The sequence below is a fragment of the Dermochelys coriacea genome, chromosome 2 (genome assembly GCF_009764565.3).
Source record: "Dermochelys coriacea isolate rDerCor1 chromosome 2, rDerCor1.pri.v4, whole genome shotgun sequence".
Lineage (NCBI taxonomy): Eukaryota > Metazoa > Chordata > Testudines > Dermochelyidae > Dermochelys > Dermochelys coriacea.
Genome location: NC_050069.1, coordinates 241,894,383 through 241,914,093, shown reverse-complemented (window position 1 = coordinate 241,914,093; position 19,711 = coordinate 241,894,383). Strand labels below are relative to the sequence as shown.

Sequence of the window (19,711 nt, the reverse complement as noted above, 5' to 3'; positions counted from 1 at the left end):
TCTGGTATGTCAGGTACCCTGAGGTCTTTTGAGTGCCGAAATTCTGGCGGCACCAGCCAGTCCAGTGCCACTGGTGATACAGAGGGAGTTGAATATCTCACTCACTCTGACTGATCCGGTGCCAAATGGGGCATCAGTGATGGTGCCAAGGTACAGTGCATACTGGCAGTGTCTTCTTACTGAAGTGCTGTCCATGCCTATCTTTGTCCATCAGTACCATTGACTATGCCCATCAGGTCCTTAGGCATGTCAATGCTACGTACTGCTCCGTGTGTGATCTGTGTGACTACTGGGCTGGGATTGTCTCTGTGCCGACGGTACTGGCAATACCAAGTGTGCTCAAGATCTTTTGCAGCTAGCTCTGAGGATTCACCACTCTCTTTTCTGATGACTTACAAGAGGGGTCCGGAGCAGATTTCTTCGACCCTCAGTCCCTGGATGTTGAGGACTGTGGGAAAGACTCGCACCTGCTAGCTGACTCCCAATGTGGGTCCAGGGAGTGTTTGAGGGCTGCCTCCATGAAGATGATCTTTCGTCTCAACTCCTTGTCCTTTCAATACCTAGGTCTAAGTTGTTGCCAGAGACCACATTTCTTGTGATGTGGCCTTCCCTGTGGCAGCATATGCAACAAGAGTGCTTGTCTGTCACACCGATGACCTCTTTGCAGGAGAGGCGCTCGTTGAAGCCCGGTAAGCTGGGCATACCCCATCCCCATCAGGGTTCCCTGATGAAAGTCTCGTCTGTTTGTTTTTGTTTGTTAAAGAAAATCAAGAGAAAAAACTACAAGGAAGACTGAGAATAACTAACTACTAAAAATGCTAAAGAACTTAACTATCGCAAATGGACTGCTACTGGCTCCATCTCTAGCTAGGGGCAGTTGAGAAGGAACTGAGCGTGGTTAGTCCCAGCGCACTGGTTAGCCCAGTGGCAGAGCACAAGGAGAGATAGCACATGTATGTGCTTAATGAACACTGCTACCAAAGTTCTCTGATCAGCAGCGCAGGCACGTAAGCACACCTACAGTGGAGCACCCCTAGGGACACTACTCGAAGAAGAAATATGGTTATGTATCAAAATAGTTACATAAAGGAGGGGTAAAAATGATCTGGTTTAGTTCCCTAAATTTTGGATACATCAGGCTCCTGAAACAGCATCAGTTGATCCATGGCTTCTAAGATGCTCCACTGACTGTTACTTCTATCTCTTTATCAGGGAGTAGCCATGTTAGTCTGTATCCACAAAAACAACGAGTCCGGTGGCACCTTAAAGACTAACAAATTTATTTGGACATAAGATTTCATGGGTAAAATCTGCACTTCTTTGGATGCACAATGCATCTGAAGAAGTGGGGTTTTTACCCACGAAAACTTATGCCCAAATAAATCTGTTAGTCTTTAAGGCGCCACCAGACTTTTATCTCTGTTTTTAAGTTTTAAGATGTGAGTATGTTATGCTAATGCTCTTCAAAGCAATTACTTTGTTCATCATGTTTTTCTGTTTAGTTATAACAAGTATATTAATTTGGCTTTTATGTAAAGTCCTCATCAGAGGTATACAGCTCTAGTGAAAATTACTTCAATCCCATTACCAAAGTGAAACTTCTCTGTAGCCAACCTCTGAAGAACCTGTGAGAATCAATAAACTTTATAACTGTGATAAATCTACACTTTCATTATTTGACCAGGCTATACTCCACATCCTGCATGGGAGTTCTAATGAATGAATAAATGAAAACCTTAAAACTGAACTCAATAGATTGAAATGTGTGTAAAATAAAAATAATAGAAGTAAAACAACACATTCATTCACTTTTTGATTGTTCTAAATTATCTGTTTAGAAAAGACAAGTATGAAGACTGTGTTAAATAGCTCCTACCAAACTGTAAGCTCTATATAAATAATAAAAACACAATAAACCGAGAAGGATTTGCATGATGTTAATTCTACAGATGGTCTAAAATTTTCTGATGGAACAGTTTTGCAGGAACATCATTTTGTCAATATTTGATGAGAAATTAAAGCATTATTTTAAATTTTAATATAAAAGTCAAAATAATAACGAAAACTTTCAGCCTTACTGAAACAAAACATTTTGATGATGTCAAAATGAGATTTCAATATATTTCATTTTGTGGAAAAATTCTGAGATTTTGACTTTTTGTCCCAATTCAGGATGAAATAAAATCTTGAAGTCCTAAAATTTCCCATGGGACAGAAAGAAACAGTTATTAACCTTTTTCTGGTTTCAGAGTAGCAGCCGTGTTGGTCTGTATCCGCAAAAAGAAAAGGAGTACTTGTGGCACCTTAGAGACTAACAAATTTATTAGAGCATAAGCTTTCGTGAGCTACAGCTCACTTCATCAGATGCGTTCAGTGAAATGCACCACTGTATTTTCCACTGAATGCATCCGATGAAGTGAGCTGTAGCTCACAAAAGCTTATGATCAAATAAATTTGTTAGTCTCGAAGGTGCCACAAGTACTCCTTTTCTTTTAACCTTTTTCTGTAACTCTCTTGTTTTTTGGGATATGTGGCACATGTCCATTCCATTGTAAGTGTGTGCACAACTTGTACACAGTTGTTGGAGATCCTTCCCTTTGCAGGACGTGTCCGGGTATCATGAGCACTCTTTGCTGCCTCGCACCACTGCACACAGGTATAAAGAGCAGAGCCACTCTAGCTCCCCTCAGTTCCTTCCTATCACAAAGTCCCCAATAAGAGAGGGGAAGGAGGGAGGGTCATGTAATGGACATGCACAACACATTTTGAAGAACAACAGTTACAGAAAAAAGGTTGGTAACCATTTCTTCTTCAAGAGATTGCATATGTCCATTCCACTATAGGTGAGTAACAAGCAGTTTGAACTGACATGGACTCGAAGTCTAGTTGAACAGAGACTCTAGGACCACCTGCCCAAATCTGACATTGTCTCTAGAGTGATGAGAGGTGGCACAGTGAGAGGTAAATGTATCAATCAATTACTAAGTTGCCTGCCTTGCAAATGTCCTGAATGGGCACATGAGCCAGAAAGGCTGTGGAAGCTGCCTATGATCTGGTCAAATGAGTCAGCATGCTTACTTGAGAAGTATGATTCTAGCCAATCGGTAGCATAAACAAATTTCCTGGATTTCCAGCTCTGAGTTCCTTTGGGTGCCCTTATTCAGTCCAAAACTCCATCAAACAGTTGTGATAAAGACCTAAATGGCCTAGTCTTATCCAGGTAAAAAGCGAAATCTTTCTAATATCTAGAGTTTGAAGCTTTTCTTCACTTTTACTCAAATGAGGCTTTGGAAAAGAAGTCAGTAAATAATTTGCTTGGCTAATGTGAACACTGGAAACCACCTTAGTCAGGAACTTTGGGTCTGTGTTCCTTATCAAGGTAAACCTTGTCTCTAAAGAAGATCATATAAGGAGTTTCTGATACTAAGGCTTGAAATTCTCCTACTCTCCTGACTGAGGTAACAGCAACCAAAAAGGCCATATAACGGTGTAACAGAGAACACATTGCCACTGGCTCAAAGGGGGGACCCATCAATTTTACTAGAACTAAACTTAATTTCCCCAAGGAGAGCTGATTGGGTACCTGTGGATATAATCTGTCCAAACCCTTCAGAAACCTGATGGACATAGGGTTTGAAAAAAAGCAAGCAGTTATCCATGGGTGGGTGGAACGCTGAGATAGCTGCCAAGCGGACTCTGCTGAAACTAACAGCTAACACTTGTTGTTTCAGAAACAAGAAATAATGGTCCAATAATGGTGAATAAAATTTCAAGCTGGGGAAATGCCTTTCTGTAGGGGCCAACTAGAGAATCTTTTCAATTAAACAAGGTAAATAGTCCTAGTTGAAAGCTTTCTACTATTTAGAAAAACTTCCTGCACTCCCTTAGAACAACCTCCTTCCAAGGATGTCATCCATGAAGCAACCACGCTTTCATGTGGAGAGCCTGCAGGTTTCCATGAAGGAGGTAACCGTGGTCCTGAGAGATCAGATCTCCATCTTGTGGAAATCTGACCAATAGGGCTCGTAGAGTTGAGAACCAATGTTGATGGGTCTATGCTGGGGCTATAAGCATAGGTGCCGACTCAGTGGGTGCTCCGGGGCTGGAGGACCCACGGGAAAAAATTAGTGGGTGCGCTGCACCCACCAGCAGCCAAGCTCCCTTCCCTGCCCTCCCCTCTCCTCCCCACCCCACCCCACCCCACCTCTTCCTCCGCCTCTGTCAAAGTTCCTTCCCCACTCTGAACTCTAGGGTACAGATGTGGGGACCTGCATGAAAGACCCCCTAAGCTTATTCTTACCAGCTTAGGTTAAAAACTTCCTTAAGGTACAAACTTTGCCTTGTCCTTTAACACACTTGGTGGTGACAGCATAGGGTTTAACAAAGAACAGGGAAAGAGTCCACTTTGAGACATCTTCCCCCAAAAATATCCCCCCCAAGCACTACACCCCCTTTCCTGGGGAAGGCTTGATAAAAATCCTCACCAATTTGCATAGGTGAACACAGACCCAAACACTTGGATCTTAAGAACTATGAAAAAGCAATCAGGTTCTTAAAAGAAGAATTTTAATTAAAGTAAAAGAATCACCTCTGTAAAATCAGGATGGTAAATACCTTACAGGGTAATCAGATTCAAAACAGAGAATCTGGCAAAACCTTAAGTTACAAAAAGACAGAAAAACAGGAATATACATTCCATTCAGCACAGCTATTTTACCAACCCTTTAAACAAAACAGAAATATAACTCATATTGAGCTAGATTACTTACTAAATTCTAAGACTCCATTCCTTTTCCGTTCCCGGCAAAAGCATCACACACAGACCCTTCCAGATTTTAAAGTATCTTGTCTCCTCATTGGTCATTTTGGTCAGGTGCCAGCGAGGTTATCTTAGCTTCTTAACCCTTTATAGGTAAAAGGACTTTGCCTCTGGCCAGGAGGGATTTTATAGCACTGTATGCAGAAAGGTGGTTACCCTTCCCTTTATATTTGTGACAGCCTCCTCCCCTGAGTGGGCCGCGTCCCCACTCCTCTGCCTACCTCCCAGTGTTTGCCGCCACCAAACTGCTGTTTGGCAGCGTAGCACGCTCTGGGGAGGGGGAAGAGCAGGAATGTGACGAGCTCAGGGGAGGAGGCAGGGAAAGGGCGGGGATTTGGGGAAGGGGTTGGAATGTGTGTGGGGAAGAGGCAGGAGGGGGCAGGACAGGGGGGGAGTTGGAGTGGGGCAGAGGAGGGTCGAGCACCCACCAGCGTGAGCAGAAGTTGGCACCTATGGCTATAAGGATAAAGGTGAGCACAATCTTGTTTGATATTGTACAAGACCTTGGGCAGGAGCAGAACTGAAGGGAAGGCATACAGTAGGCCCTTCGACCAGGGTAAGAGGAAGGCATCTGTCAATGAATCTGGGCTGTGGCCCACTCAAGGAACAAAAATACATTTGTGTTACTCTTATTGCAAATAAGTCCACTTGGGGAGTTCCCCAAAGCTGGAAAATGCACCTAGACACATCTGGATGAAGAGGAGATCACTCATGGTGACTTGTGATGACCTGCTTAGGTGATATACCAGAGTAGTCTGAACGCCTGAAAAGGTAAGCAACTTTCAGATTGATGGAACCGGAAATATAGAAATTCCAAAGCAGAATCGCCTTGGCATAACTTCATTGATCAGGCCCCCTGTTGCTTGTTTACACAGAATATGCCTCCTGGGTTGTTTCTGAGACCCAACAAATTCTGCCCTTGATTTGTGGAAGGAAAGCTAAGCAAGCTAAACATATAGCCCAAAGTGCCCTGATATTTATATGGATCTTTATATCTTGGATAGACCAAAGTCTTTGTTTCTGAAAGGGACCTAAATGAACTCCTCAACCTCAGTCGGATGCATCTGTGACTATGGTGAGTGCTGTGGAGCAGCAAAGGGAACTCCCATGCAAACATTCAAGGATTCTATCCAGGGGGGAAAAGACCTAAGTAGGTACTTGAATCACCATGTCCATATGTTCACAGGCCAGTGAATACACTGAGGCTACAGCCTTGTAGCTCCCTGAAGCACTGCCTGGCATGCTGCACCACAAGTGTATGCTGTCATGTGCTCAAATGCAGTTTCATACTGTAGTGACAGGATGAGCCTTTGAATACAGAGTAATAACAGACATTGTTTGGAATCTCAGGCCCGGCAGGAAAGTCTTGACCTTCGTCGAGTCCAGGACCAACTAATACATTCTATTATCTGTACAGGAGTCAGGGTACATTTCTCCTTATTGATTAGAAGCCCCAATGTATCAAAGGTAGACTGTATCATGACCATGCTGTACAGTACTTGAGATCTGGACTGGCCTCTTACTAGACAGTTATTTAGATAAGGGAATACATGGACTCCTGATGTTCACAGGAGTGCCGCTACCACAGCCATGCGCTTCATGAACATGCAAAGAGCTGCTGACAAACCAAAGGGCAACACTGTAATTGGTAGTGTGATCCATTGACCACAAAGCTGAGGAATTTTTGATAGCTCTGAAGAACTGTCACATGAAAATAAGAGTCTTAAATCGAGAGCAGCATACCAGTCCCCAGAATCTAAGGAAGGGATACTAGAAAGCTAGAGTGATCAACCAGAATTTTATTTTCTTTAGGAATTTGCTTACCTGTCTTTGATCCAAAAAAAGCCTGAGACATGACCCAACATCCGCCCCTTAGCTTTCAGGATTAGGAAATATCAGGAATAAAATGCTTTCCCTTTGAGCAACATGGTAACTTCCACTATGGCCTGCAAGAAACAAACTGAAGGGTGTATCCCCATTCCACTAGGCTTAGGACTCCCTGATCCATGGTAATGCAGGACCAAGAACTTAGGACGTGAGACAGGTGGTTGGCAAATATTGGGATGGAGGAAAATGGTACTCTGGGGAGTGCTAGACTATTCTCTACCTATGGGTCAAAATTTTTGTTTAGAGGACCCAGTTTACTTAGGTGATCTGGCAGCTGCAGAAGAGCACAGAGGAGGAGGATGCTTCTTGTAACTTTTGCCCCTCTTTCTGTCATATACTAGTCCTGGGTATGAGGCATGAAAGGAGGAAACTGTTGGGACTGCCAGAGGCAGAAGAGTTTGTTTTTTGGGGGGGTTTTGAAGTGCTGTATAAATCTGTGGAAACTTAAGGGTTCCCTTGAATCCTTCCTGAATGGTTTGTTGCACCTTTGAGGGAAGACCTGACAACTGCAGCCAGGAAGCAATGCACATAGTGATGGCAGTGAGAGGCAGGGAAGATGGTGCCTTACATAATGCCCTGACAGCTCCAAGATAGCCTCATTAACAGGGAGAGCTACCACGGAGGATCTCACCTAGACTGGTGGACATTTTAGCCTCTGCGACTTTTCCTGTACCTCTTCTGGTTAGATATCCAGAGCTGCAGTGACCCTCCTCAATAAGTCCCGATAAACTTTACAATCATCACGAGCAGCAGAAGCAGACTCTTATCACTGCCTCATCATTCAATGAAGAAGAGGAGACTGAGGGTTGTTGATATGGAGTCTCATCCAACTCCTCCACAAGCAAATCCAGAGCACGAAGTTCCCTGTGCATGGTACCAGTCTCGGGGTGGGCAGATGCTCCCAATGTCTAGCTGATGTAGTAGAGTGGGAAGGGAGCAGAGATGTTCTAAACTGTGGAGTGTAGCCCCAAGGGTTCCAAAAGGGCCACAGATATGGAGATGAGCACCAGTTATGTCAGGCCATTGGTCCTTAGAATGCTGAGGAATACCATGGTGGACAGGGACCACATTGCGACTGCTGAACATATCCAGCCCGAGACACATAAGAGCTGACTTCAGAGTCTGATAAAGAGTCCACTTTCTCAGATCAAGGGGGAGCTGATCCGTTGGTACTGGGGAGGTTCTCAGCCTGGAGATGGAGGTACTAGTGAGATCATTTCTGGCTTCCCTCTAGATAGAATCCTCTTGAGAGGTGCACTAACTGTAGCAGCTGCCAGCACCAAACAAACAGTTTGTCAGGTCTGGAGCCAGAACCACTGAATCATGTACACCAGACCCTGGTAACCAGGCAGGAGTCCTGAATAGCTGGGGAAATTGGAACCAACGGGTTCAACTATTCCCAAGCTGCCTCATAAGACTCTGGCATAGACAACACCAGAGAAGGCTCCTACTTCTGCAGTACCAAAATCTGTGTAGGTACTTCAGGAATTGGTTTCAAAGGACTTCCATGTCCTTGCCTCTATTCAGTGCATTCACTGAAGATCCCGATATGAAGTCTTTAGACGACTTACATTGCCTCTTCTACAGTACTAATGACAAAGATCTGCCCTTCAACTCAGTCAAATCAGGGGGAGCACTCCTAACAGATCTGGCTGTGCTCAGTATTCACTCTGAGCAGAAAAGGCTGCAATGGTAGGCAATCCAGAGACTCCATGAGCAGATACTTGAGTCTGGCTGACCTGTCTTTCTTTGAGCAGGGTTTGAACCCCCTAAAAATGTGACTTTGCCACAGTACTGAGGTGGTATGGCCTCCCTCTGAGTCAGAGAGGAAGGAACCACTCTCTGTGACTAGGTGGGTGAAGTTAGGCTGGGCTTACCCCACTCACCAAAAGTTGAGAGGTGGGAGAGAAAGTACAAGAGGCAGAGATCCCAGCTCAGCTGGAGCCCAGCCAGGGAAGGAGGCAGAGGTACCTTGCTCGCAGCAGGCCTCTGACTCTGCTGCCAAACTCAAGCAGTGCCCTGACCCCAGAGGAGACTGAGTCCACAGGGAAGCTGCTGGGACTGCTGTTGGCAATCTACACGGTGAGACACAGGACACCCACAGAGCCAAGGTATCAAACAATGAGATGGTAGGAAGTGGCTCAGGGAGACTATACTGTAGTCTAGTTGGGTGGTTGCTTGAATCCAGGTCAGCATGTTGCAACTAGATCCCTGCTGATCCAGTGGCAGAACACTCCGCCACTGTTAGGGCCCTAGGCAGGGACCCGGTGGAGTAGGGGGGACCAGAGTCCCCCTACCCACTTCCTGCCAACCCCACCCCTGGGGTGGCAGCCTCCCTGCCTATAGACAACTTTTTTGCTCCGCCCCTGCCCAAGGGCCAGAGCCCATAGTGTGCTTGTTTGCTCTGCCCTGCCCGAGGGCCAAAGCCTATAGACTGCTTGTTTGCAGTGGCCCCTGCCTGAGGGCCAGAGCCACAGATTGCTTATTAGCTCTGCCCTGCCTGAGGGTCAGAGCCCATAGACTGTTTGGTGCTACGCCCTGCTGAGAGGGTCAGGCTGCTCACACCTGATCTGCTAATTCCCCTGACATTAGGCTGTGACAAAGTGAGGCAGTGTAGCCTCCCACCGAACCAGAGGGGGAGACACCTTCCCCCACACTACGCTCAGTCACATACACCTCCCTAGACACTTAAGACAGCTGGCATGAGTGACAGGACTTGAAGCCCAGAGAACAAGGTATGAACCCGGTACCAGTACTAAACGGGAACCAGTGAATCTATGTTAATAAATACTTACTTTTAGTTTTAAACTATGTACAAAAACTCTAAATTAGCCTAAAACTAACACAACAGGTATTATGTACACTAAAGAGGACAGAAATTGCAAATGCGAGCATAGCATCTCTAACAACAACAAATGGTGGTAGGAGGGAAGAGGGCTGGGGGCAGATTCACGCTTTATACCTGCATGCAGTGGCACAAGACAGCAGAGAGCACTCATGCCACCCTGATAGGTACTGCTCAGGGGAAAATCTCTGACAATTGTGCATAAGGCATGCACACACCTACAGTGGAATGGACATGGACAATCACTCAAAGAAGAATTCTTTTTTTCAGCCAGCTCTATTAATTCTTCATATGAACTATGGAAAACACCATGGATCCAATCCATTCTTTTTGGAATTGCTGAAGACTACCAGCATACATAAAATAGCCCTGATCAAATTCCACAACCTGTATCTGAAAAAGGTGCAAGATATGCATAATTTAGTTTGAAAGATTAAATTTCTATAGTTCCCAAAAGCAAAAGCAACATTTGACAGACTAGGCAATGAGACCAGGAACAATGTGAAAAATTTCAGACCTTATCAGCTATTGATATTACTCAACATAATAGCAATACTCAACATGTAGCAAGTAATTGCTTATAAATACTGTAGGGCTTTCAATTTAAATAGGTTTTATTTCTTGGCCTCAGATTATCATTTTATGAGTCAATACAGTGCCCTCTATCTCTATACACAGATGCCATGTATATAAATATATTTATCTGTTAGAAAAATGACTTACCTTTGTAACTTATTTGTTTGTCTTTCAAATACTTTCATTATGTCTAGTATGCGAGTGCTCATTGTTTCAATTGTTTCTGTAGGAAAAAAAAATAAACTTGTAAAAAACTTCTCACAAAACTAAGTGATTAGGCAACAAAATGGCAAATGAAATTTAATGTGGATAAATGTAAAGTAATGAACATTGGAAAAAATAACCCCAACTATACATACAATATGATGGAGGCTAATTTAGCTACAGCTAATCAGGAGAAAGATCTTGGAGTCATCGTGGATAGTTCTCTGAAGACGTCCACGCAGTGTGCAGTGGCAGTCAAAAAAGCAAACGGCATGTCAGAAATCATTAAAAAAGGGATAGAGAATGAGACGGAGAATATCTTATTGCCCTTATATAAGTACATGGTACGCCCACATCTTGAATACTGCGTACAGATGTGGTCCCCTCATCTCAAAAAAGATATACTGGCATTAGAAAAGGTTCAGAAAAGGGCAACTAAAATTATTAGGGGTTTGGAACGGGTCCCATGAGGAGAGATTAAAGAGGCTAGGACTTTTCAGCTTGGAAAAGAGGAGGCTAAGGGGGGATATGATAGAGGTATATAAAATCATGAGTGGTGTGAAAAAAGTGAATAAGGAAAAGTTATTTACTTGTGCCCATAATATAAGAACTAGAAGCCACCTAATGAAATTAATGGTAGCAGGTTTAAAACAAATATAAGGAAGTTTTTCTTCACTCAATGCACAGTCAACTTGTGGAACTCCTTGCCTGAGGAGGTTGTGAAGGCTAGAACTATAACTGGGTTTAAAAGAGAACTGGATAAATTCATGGAGGTTAAGTCCATTAATGGCTATTAGCCAGGATGGGTAAAGAATGGTGTCCCTAGCCTCTATTTGTCAGAGGATGGAGATGGATGGCAGGAGTTTGAGGCGCAAGTGGTGTTTTCGTCCATCCTCCCCGCAGAAGGAAAAGGCCTGAGTAGAGACCGTCAAATCGTGGAAGTCAACGAATGTCAACGCAGGTGGTGTCGGAGAGAAGGCTTTGGATTCTTTGACCATGGATGGTGTTCCTAGGAGGAGGATTGCTAGGCAGAGACAGGCTCCACCTAATGAAGAGAAGGAAGAGCATCTTCGCAAGCAGGTTGGCTAACCTAGTGAGGAGGTCTTTAAACTAGGTTCACCGGGGGAAGGAGACCAAAGCTCTGAGGTAAGTGGGGACATGGGATACTGGGAGGAAGCACGAGCAGGAGAGCGCGAGAGGGGAGGGCTCCTGCCTCATACTGAGAAAGAGGGATGGTCAGAGAGTTATCTCAAGTGCCTATACACAAATGCAAGAAACCTGGGAAACAAGCAGGGAGAACTGGAAGTCCTGGCACAGTCAAGGAATTACGATGCGATTGGAATAACAGAAACTTGGTGGGATAACTCACATGACTGGAGTACTGTCATGGATGGATATCAACTGTTCAGGAAGGACAGGCAGGGCAGAAAAGGTGGGAGAGTTGCATTGTATGTAAGAGAGGAGTATGACTGCTCAGAGCTCCGGTATGAAACTGCAGAAAAACCTGAGTGTCTCCAGATTAAATTTAAAAGCGTGAGCAACAAGGGTGATGTCGTGGTGGGAGTCTGCTATAGACCACCGGATCAGGGGGATGAGGTGGATGAGGCGGATGAGGCATTCTTCCGGAAACTAACGGAAGTTACTAGATCGCAGGCTCTGGTTCATATGGGAGACTTCAATCACCCTGATATCTGCTGGGAGAGCAATACAGCGGTGCACAGACAATCCAGGAAATTTTTGGAAAGTGTAGGGGACAATTTCCTGGTGCAAGTGCTGGAGGAAACAACTAGGGGCAGAGCTCTTCTTGACCTGCTGCTCATAAACCAGGAAGAATTAGTAGGGGAAGCAAAAGTGGATGGGAACCTGGGAGGCAGTGACCATGAGATGGTCGAGTTCAGGATCCTGACACAGGGAAGAAAGGAGAACAGTAGAATATGGACCCTGGACTTCAGAAAAGCAGACTTTGACTCCCTCAAGGAACTGATGGGCAGGATCCCCTGGGAAAACAACATGAGGGGGAAAGGAGTCCTGGAGAGCTGGCTGTATTTTAAAGAATCCTTATTGAGGTTACAGGGACAAACCATCCTGATGTGTAGAAAGAATAGTAAATATGGCAGGTGACCAGCTTGGCTTAACAGTGAAATCCTTGCTGATCTAAAACACAAAAAAGAAGCTTACAAGAGGTGGAAGATTGGATAAATGACCAGGGAAGAGTATAAAAATATTGCTCGGGCATGCAGGAGTGAAATCAGGAAGGCCAAATCACACCTGGAGTTGCAGCTAGCAAGAGATGTTAAGAGTAACAAGAAGGGTTTCTTCAGGTATGTTAGCAACAAGAACAAAAGTCAAGGAAAGTGTGGGCCCCTTACTGAATGAGGGAGGCAACCTAGTAACAGAGGATGTGGAAAAAACTAATGTACTCAATGCTTTTTTTGCCTCTGTCTTCACAAACAAGGTCAGCTCTCAGACTGCTGCACTGGGCAGCACAGTATGGGGAGGAGCTGACCTGCCCTCTATGAAGAAAGAAGTGGTGCGAGACTATTTAAAAAAGCTGGACGAGCACAAGTCCATGAGGCCAAATGCGCTGCATCTGAGAGTGCTAAAGGAGTTGGTGGATGTGATTGCAGAGCCATTGGCCATTATCTTTGAAAACTCATGGCAATCAGGGGGAGGTCCCAGACGACTGGAAAAAGGCTAATGTTGTGCCCATCTTTAAAAAGGGAAGAAGGAGGATCCAGGGAACTTACAGGCCAGTCAGCCTCACCTCAGTCCCTGGAAAAATCATGGAGCAGGTCCTCAAGGAATCAATTCTGAAGCACTTAGAGGAGAGGAAAGTGATCAGGAACAGTCAGCATGGACTCGCCAAGGGCAAGTCATGCCTGACTAATCTAATTGCCTTCTATGACGAGATAACTGGCTCTGTAGATGAGGGGAAAGCAGTGGACATGTTGTTCCTTGACTTTAGCAAAGCTTTTGACACGGTCTCGCACAGTATTCTTGCCAGTAAGTTAAAGAATTATGGGCTGGATGAATGGATGATAAGGTGGACAGAAGGCTGGCTAGATCGTCGGGCTCAATGGGTAGTGATCAATGGCTCTGTTCTGGACCAAGGTGCTCGAAGCACCACAGGCCTGGCAGGAGTACTCTGAGAAAAACGAGGCTTACACGCAGCTGTGAGTTATTGGCTTTACTGAAGGTTAGTGATCCACCCGCAACAGGGACTCCAAGCGTTGCAGTCATGAAGGCGGGGAACCCTTCAGCACACCGGAGCTCTGCCTGGGACGGAGTCCAATGGAGGGGCAGACAGTCAGCATTAATAAGCACTACACAAAAACAGCTCATGAATATAGAATTAGGTACTTCCCAAAGGGGGGCTTTCCGCTACCTGGCGAAGGGCCATATAAAGTAGCTGTGTCCTTCAGTAACTATCTAAGTCCTACAGTAACCTCTCGGCTCGAGAAAGTGGAAATTCCCTAGCTAGGCCGTAACAAAGTCTTCCGCAGTCCCTTACTCTCCTCTCCTCGCTTTCTCGAGCAATGTCAAGGACCATGAGTATACAGTGTGGAGGGGAAACCGCGCACAGCACTGGGAGACTAGGCCACGGCCGCAAAGGCAGCAAAAATACAAGCCAAGAAGACGGAACGAATACATAGACGTGTCTACATTGTATTGGGCGGGACCCAAAGCATACAAATCCGTATATGTAATAGTCTTATCAATTGTCTTCAGTAAGGAATAGTGCAGGACAAGGGTCAGGTCTGTGCAGACGCCAATGAAACAGGTCTCCATCACGGCATCCATGGCATAAGTACGCAGTAAGCAAAACGATGTCGCATTAACAGCACTTTGGGCTAACACCAACCAGGTATTCACAGAGGAGGTGGTAGCCCTTGCAGCGGTGATTCTCATAAGGAGCGCCGCGACAAACAGGAGAGCGAGACCGTGCGGGGATAGTCTCCCCCTACTGTGAGTATGTATGCCCATCCTTCCCCGGTGGCGAGGACTACGGCAGCCTGCGATTCCCGCTGTGGTACCATCCACCACACGTTAGCCAATACGTGCTGCTCGGTCTCGCTCGGGGCTCTGGTTTCTAGACCTACGGAAGGTAAAGGGAACAGATTACACAGGGCCTCCCCTCGCTCCCATTGCATCAGCTACCGCATTCCAGTGGGCCTCGGAGCTTTTAGCCTTTGTGTGGGCGTCTACATGTCACACAGCCAGAGGGGCTCATCGGGCATAATGCAGGAGCTGCTGCCAGAGCGCTGCTCCCCACAGGGGCCGGCCTGCGAGTTCCCAACCCTTCGTCTCCCACACAGTTATCCAGGTCCGGAGGCCCTTGTATAATACCCAGCTGTCCGTATCTATCAACGCCAACATGTGTTGGACTCCTCCCCTCAGCCAGCAAATCGCTAGGGGTACATAGGGGCGTCAGTCCCCCGCCTCCCTCCCATGTGTGGCCGCCGCGACACATGGAACGGAGGACCTGCCACACCCTCAATATGGGTGTGGCAGTTTCCACTCGGTTGGCAGAGCAGAGGGCTCCTCCCTGGCTTGGTTCGCTCCACACTCTTCTCCCCTTTTCCTCCAGCACTACGTTTGGTAGGGGGCAGCTGCATCCACCGCTTATACAAGTCCGCCATTGGCTTTCCATTGATTTCCTCATGAGAGACATCAGCCTGCAAAAGATCTAGCCAAAAGATCTAGGTCTTCCAGGGCATCCGCAACTCCCCTTTCTCCTGTCCCCTGCCTTGCTGCCCCTTTGCAGCCTGTATGGCTCTTGGCCTAGCACCCACCAAGGCGGCCTCCAATTGCATAAGAGTGGCTGCCAAGTCTCCCACGCACCCATTCTCTGCCATGACAACTGCGAGAAGGGAAGGTTTTAACTCATCAGGGACCAGGCGCAACACTGTGGCTTTAATTGATTTTGTCACCGGTACATCGTCCGGCCCCATCCCCCCGCCTGTGGAGACAGCCCAATTGATGGAGGGCTTGCACCCCTTCCAGAACGGTCTTCCGGGGTGCATCTGTGCTTCCAATTCCCCCACCGAGGAGTAGGCCGCCTCCACTGCAGCTGGTACAACGAGGGGCTTTCAATTTCTTGTCCCCCGGCCTGCGGCGGATTTGCCAATTGTGCATGAACCTGAGAGTCTTGCGATAGGACCCCCAACTGTTGAAATTCATAAGAAAGCAACAAAACAGTGTTACCTGCATTGTCCCAGACCCTCACGAGCCACTGCAGGACGCTCTCCCCGGGCTCCTGTCGGAACGTCTTCACAATTTCCTGCAACTCACTCGTTTTAAACGCGAGGACAACTTCTGGTTGTAGGGCACCTCCTTGCACCCACAACTCCCCGACCGGGCGCGCCACAGCCACGGAAGGGGACTCCTCCTCCTCCTCCTCGGATGAGGAGTCCCAAATGTTCCCATCCCAAGTCTCGGGGTCCCAGGAGGGGGCAGCGGTCACCGCGTGCACCTGGGCGGTGGTGACCAGCTGCCGCCCGTGCCTGAGGCGCCTTTTATTCACTACCTGGGCAACCAACACTTCGCAGCGTCGTGTCAGCTCCTGGGCACACTCCACCTGGGAGGCAACAACTTCTTGAGCCACGGCACGGGCCTCCGCCTGCGCCTTGCATTCCTGAGTCTTCCCTTTCAGGGCTCGCTGTAAGCGGAGCACCTCCTCATCCAGGGCCCGGACGGCGGTCAGCAGCAGGCACCCTAGCTCCCCCATCGCCCGCCTCTCCGCCCCAGAGCGCCGGTTCGCTCATAACCATTGTAACCCCCACAGCCTGTTGAAACTCCGGCCAATCCACCGGGGCAGCCCACCCAGCCATAATCCGCGCTACCGGCCCCCAGCGCTCCATCGGGGGCCATCCTGGTACGTGCTGTAGGGACAGCAACAGCTTCCCCACTTCCCCTACCTTTGGCCAAAGCGGCATCGCTTCTCAGAGTAACCCGCTCGCTGCGCCAAATGTTCTGGGCCAAGGTGCTCATAGCACCACAGGCCTGGCAGGAGTACTCTGAGGAAAAACGAGGCTTACACACTGCTGTGAGTTATTGGTTTTACTGAAGGTTAGTGACCCACCCGCAACGGGAACTCTAAGCGTTGCAGTCACGAAGGCGCGGAACCCTTCAGCACACCGGAGCTCTGCCTGGGACGGAGTCCAATGGAGGGGCAGACAGTCAGCATTAATAAGCACTACACAAAAACAGCTCATGAATATAGAATTAGGTACTTCCCAAAGGGGGGCTTTCCGCTACCTGGCGAAGGGCCATGCAAAGCAGCTGTATCCTTCAGTAACTATCTATGTCCTACAGTAACCTCTCAGCTCAAGAAAGCGGAAATTCCCTAGCTAGGCCGTAACAAAGTCTTCCGCAGTCCCTTGCAGGCTCCATGTCTAGTTGGCAGCCGGTATCAAGTGGAGTGCCCCAAGGGTCGGTCCTCGGGTCGGTTTTGTTCAATATCTTCATTAATGATCTGGAGGATGGCGTGGATTGCACTCTCAGCAGGTTTGCAGATGACACTAAACTGGGAGGAGAGGTAGATACTCTGGAGGGTAGGGATAGGATACAGAGGGCCCTAGACAAATTAGAGGATTGGGCCAAAAGAAATCTGATGAAGTTCAACAAGGACAAGTGCAGAGTCCTGCACATAGGACGGAAGAATCCTATGCACCACTACAGACTAGGAACCAAATGGCTAGGCAGCAGTTCTGCAGAAAAGGATCCAGGGGTTACAGTGGACGAGAAGCTGGATATGAGTCACCAGTGTGCCCTTGTTGCCAAGAAAGCCAATGGCATTTTGGGATGTATAAGTAGGGGCATTGCCAGCAGATTGAGGGACGTGATCATTCCCCTCTATTCAACATTGGTGAAGCCTCATCAGGAGTACTGTGTCCAGTTTTGGGCCCCATACTACAAGAAGAATGTGGAAAAATTGGAAAACGTCCAGCGGAGGGCAACAAAAATGATTAGGGGACTGGAACACATGACTTATGAGGAGAAGCTGAGGGAACTGGGATTGTTTAGTCTGAGGAAGAGAAGATGAGGAGGGATTTGATAGCTGCTTTCAACTACCTGAAAGGGGGTTCCAAAGAGGATGGATCTAGACTGTTCTCAGTGGTAGCAGATGACAGAACGAAGAGTAATGGTCTCAAGTTGCAGTGGGGGAGGTTAAGGTTGGATATTAGGAAAAACTTTTTCACTAGGAGGGTGGTGAAACACTGGAATGCGTTACCTAGGGAGGTGGTGCAATCTCCTTCCTTAGAAGCTTTTAAGATCAGGCTTGACAAAGCCCTGGCTGGGATGATTTAGTTGGGGATTGGTCCTGCTTTGAGCAGGGAGTTGAACTAGATGACCTCCTGAGGTCCCTTCCAACCCTAATATTCTATGAGAGAGATCACTTGATCTTTACCTATTAGGTTCACTCCCTCTGGGGCACCTAGCATTGGCCACTGTCAGTAGATAGGATACTAGGCTGGATGGACCTTTGATCTGACCCAGTATGGCCATTCTTATGATGTTCTTAAAACATTTATTTTCTATACAAGAGCTTTTAAAGGAAGTTACAGTCAGACTAACCAGATTCAGCCATTTCCCAGTCCTATCAACCCTTTCTTTCTCAGATAAAAATCCCAAAGATGTGATCCTTGGACACTGCCTGGTCCCCCAGGTCTCAATAGGGTGATACGACCCATTACAGGGTAAAAAAAATCTAAAATATTTTGATTGACATTTTACATTTTAGCAAATCTTTAGCAGCCTTAATAACTTACGTGGTGTCAGGTCATTTTCAAAAGCATTTGTCATGCTGACTACATCCTCAGTCCCATGTTTCATTACAAGATCTGGAACAGAATAGAGCAATGTTTACATTATTATACTGCTGGTCAGCAAAAAAGCCATTTTATGCAATATTAACACAGATTATTTAAAAATATTTCTAAGAAAGGGTTGTGACGTTGCACTCTATATGATTTTATAAAAATATGCTAATGAGTGCAAATATAATGTAACTGGAATATGCTTCATGCAAAAGGTCTTGTAAGGTATCATTACAAAGCTTATAATCTACTGAGTGTGGTCATCCTATTTGTATAAATGTATCACTCTTGTATCTGAAACTAGAAATATGAAATATAACTCTGCGGTCCTATTGTAGTTATGCAAAGTGTGGGCCATTAATGGTGGTTTGGAATCTTAATGGCTCCCATTAACCAGGACAATTGATTGTAGATGGCTCTGTTTTACTTGCAAGTCTTCATGTATACCTGTGGTCTGGCAAGTGAGTAATGAAGTCTTACAGTGACATGTGATTATGTCACCTGAACTGGAATCCATCTTTAACCTGGTGCTTTTCCATTGAGAAGGAGGGATGGGAATCCAGAGGGACAAAGGATTCCCGCCTTATGCAAAAGATATACAAGTGGGTGGAACAGAACAAAGGGGAGCAGGGGCATCATGAGAAATCCCCTAGCTACCACCAAGGGCAGTAGAAAAGGGGAAAGGACTGTGCCCGGACTAGGAAGGCGTCCAGTCTGTGAAAGAAAATTTATTGAAACATCTGAGGGTGAGATTTTATCCGTATTCAATTTTGTTACTGTACTAGACTTAAACTTGCATGTTTTATTTTATTTGCTTGGTAATTCATTTTGTTCTGTCTGTTACTACTTGGAACCATTTAAATCCTACTTTCTGTATTTAATAAAATCACTTTTTACTTATTAATTAACCCAGTGTATGTATTAATACTTGGGGGGGGGCAAACAGCTGTGCATATCACTATCAGTGTTATAGAGGGCGAACAATTTATGAATTTACCCTATATATGTTTTATACAGGGTAAAATGGATTTATTTGGGGTTTGGACCCCATATAGAGTTGGGCATCTGAGTGTTAAAGACAGGAACACTTTTTAAGTTGCTTTCTGTTAAGTCTGCAGCTTTGGGGCATGTGGTTCAGCCCCTGGGTCTGTGTTGAAGCAGACTGGCATGTCTGGCTCAGCAAAACAGGGTTCTGGAGTCCCAAGCTGGCAGGGAAAGCAGGGGCAGAAATAGTCTTGGCACATCAGTTGGCAGCCCCTAGGAGGTTTCTGTGATCCAACCCATCATAAGGGTATCCAACTTATATCACTAATTCACAAGTGAAAGCAAAATTATGGTAATGTTATATGTAGAAGGGTGGTGGGGTTCTTCTATTGACCCACCTTATTAGCAGGAGTTAGAATCCTGCACCAATCTACTGAATAAATTCTGCTTTTACTTGTTGTGGGAGGAGCAACTCATTAACTCCATCAAAATATAAATGAGGTGAGAGTCACCTTCTTGTCGGAAGGAATTAAGGTTTGTGACAGAGAAGTCTCTTATTAGAGGTCTCTGCATGCA

The 19,711-nt window shown here is 46.3% G+C and overlaps 1 protein-coding gene across 1 annotated transcript in view; it reads right to left on the bottom strand.

Moving 5' to 3' along the window:
* The window catches only part of CCDC7 (coiled-coil domain containing 7), a 294,105-nt gene that overhangs the window by 227,384 nt on the left and 47,010 nt on the right, over positions 1-19,711 (bottom strand). The window contains 2 exon segments of the mRNA XM_043507137.1: positions 10,275-10,350; positions 18,104-18,175. Of these exon segments, the coding sequence (XP_043363072.1) occupies positions 10,275-10,350; positions 18,104-18,175 (148 nt within the window).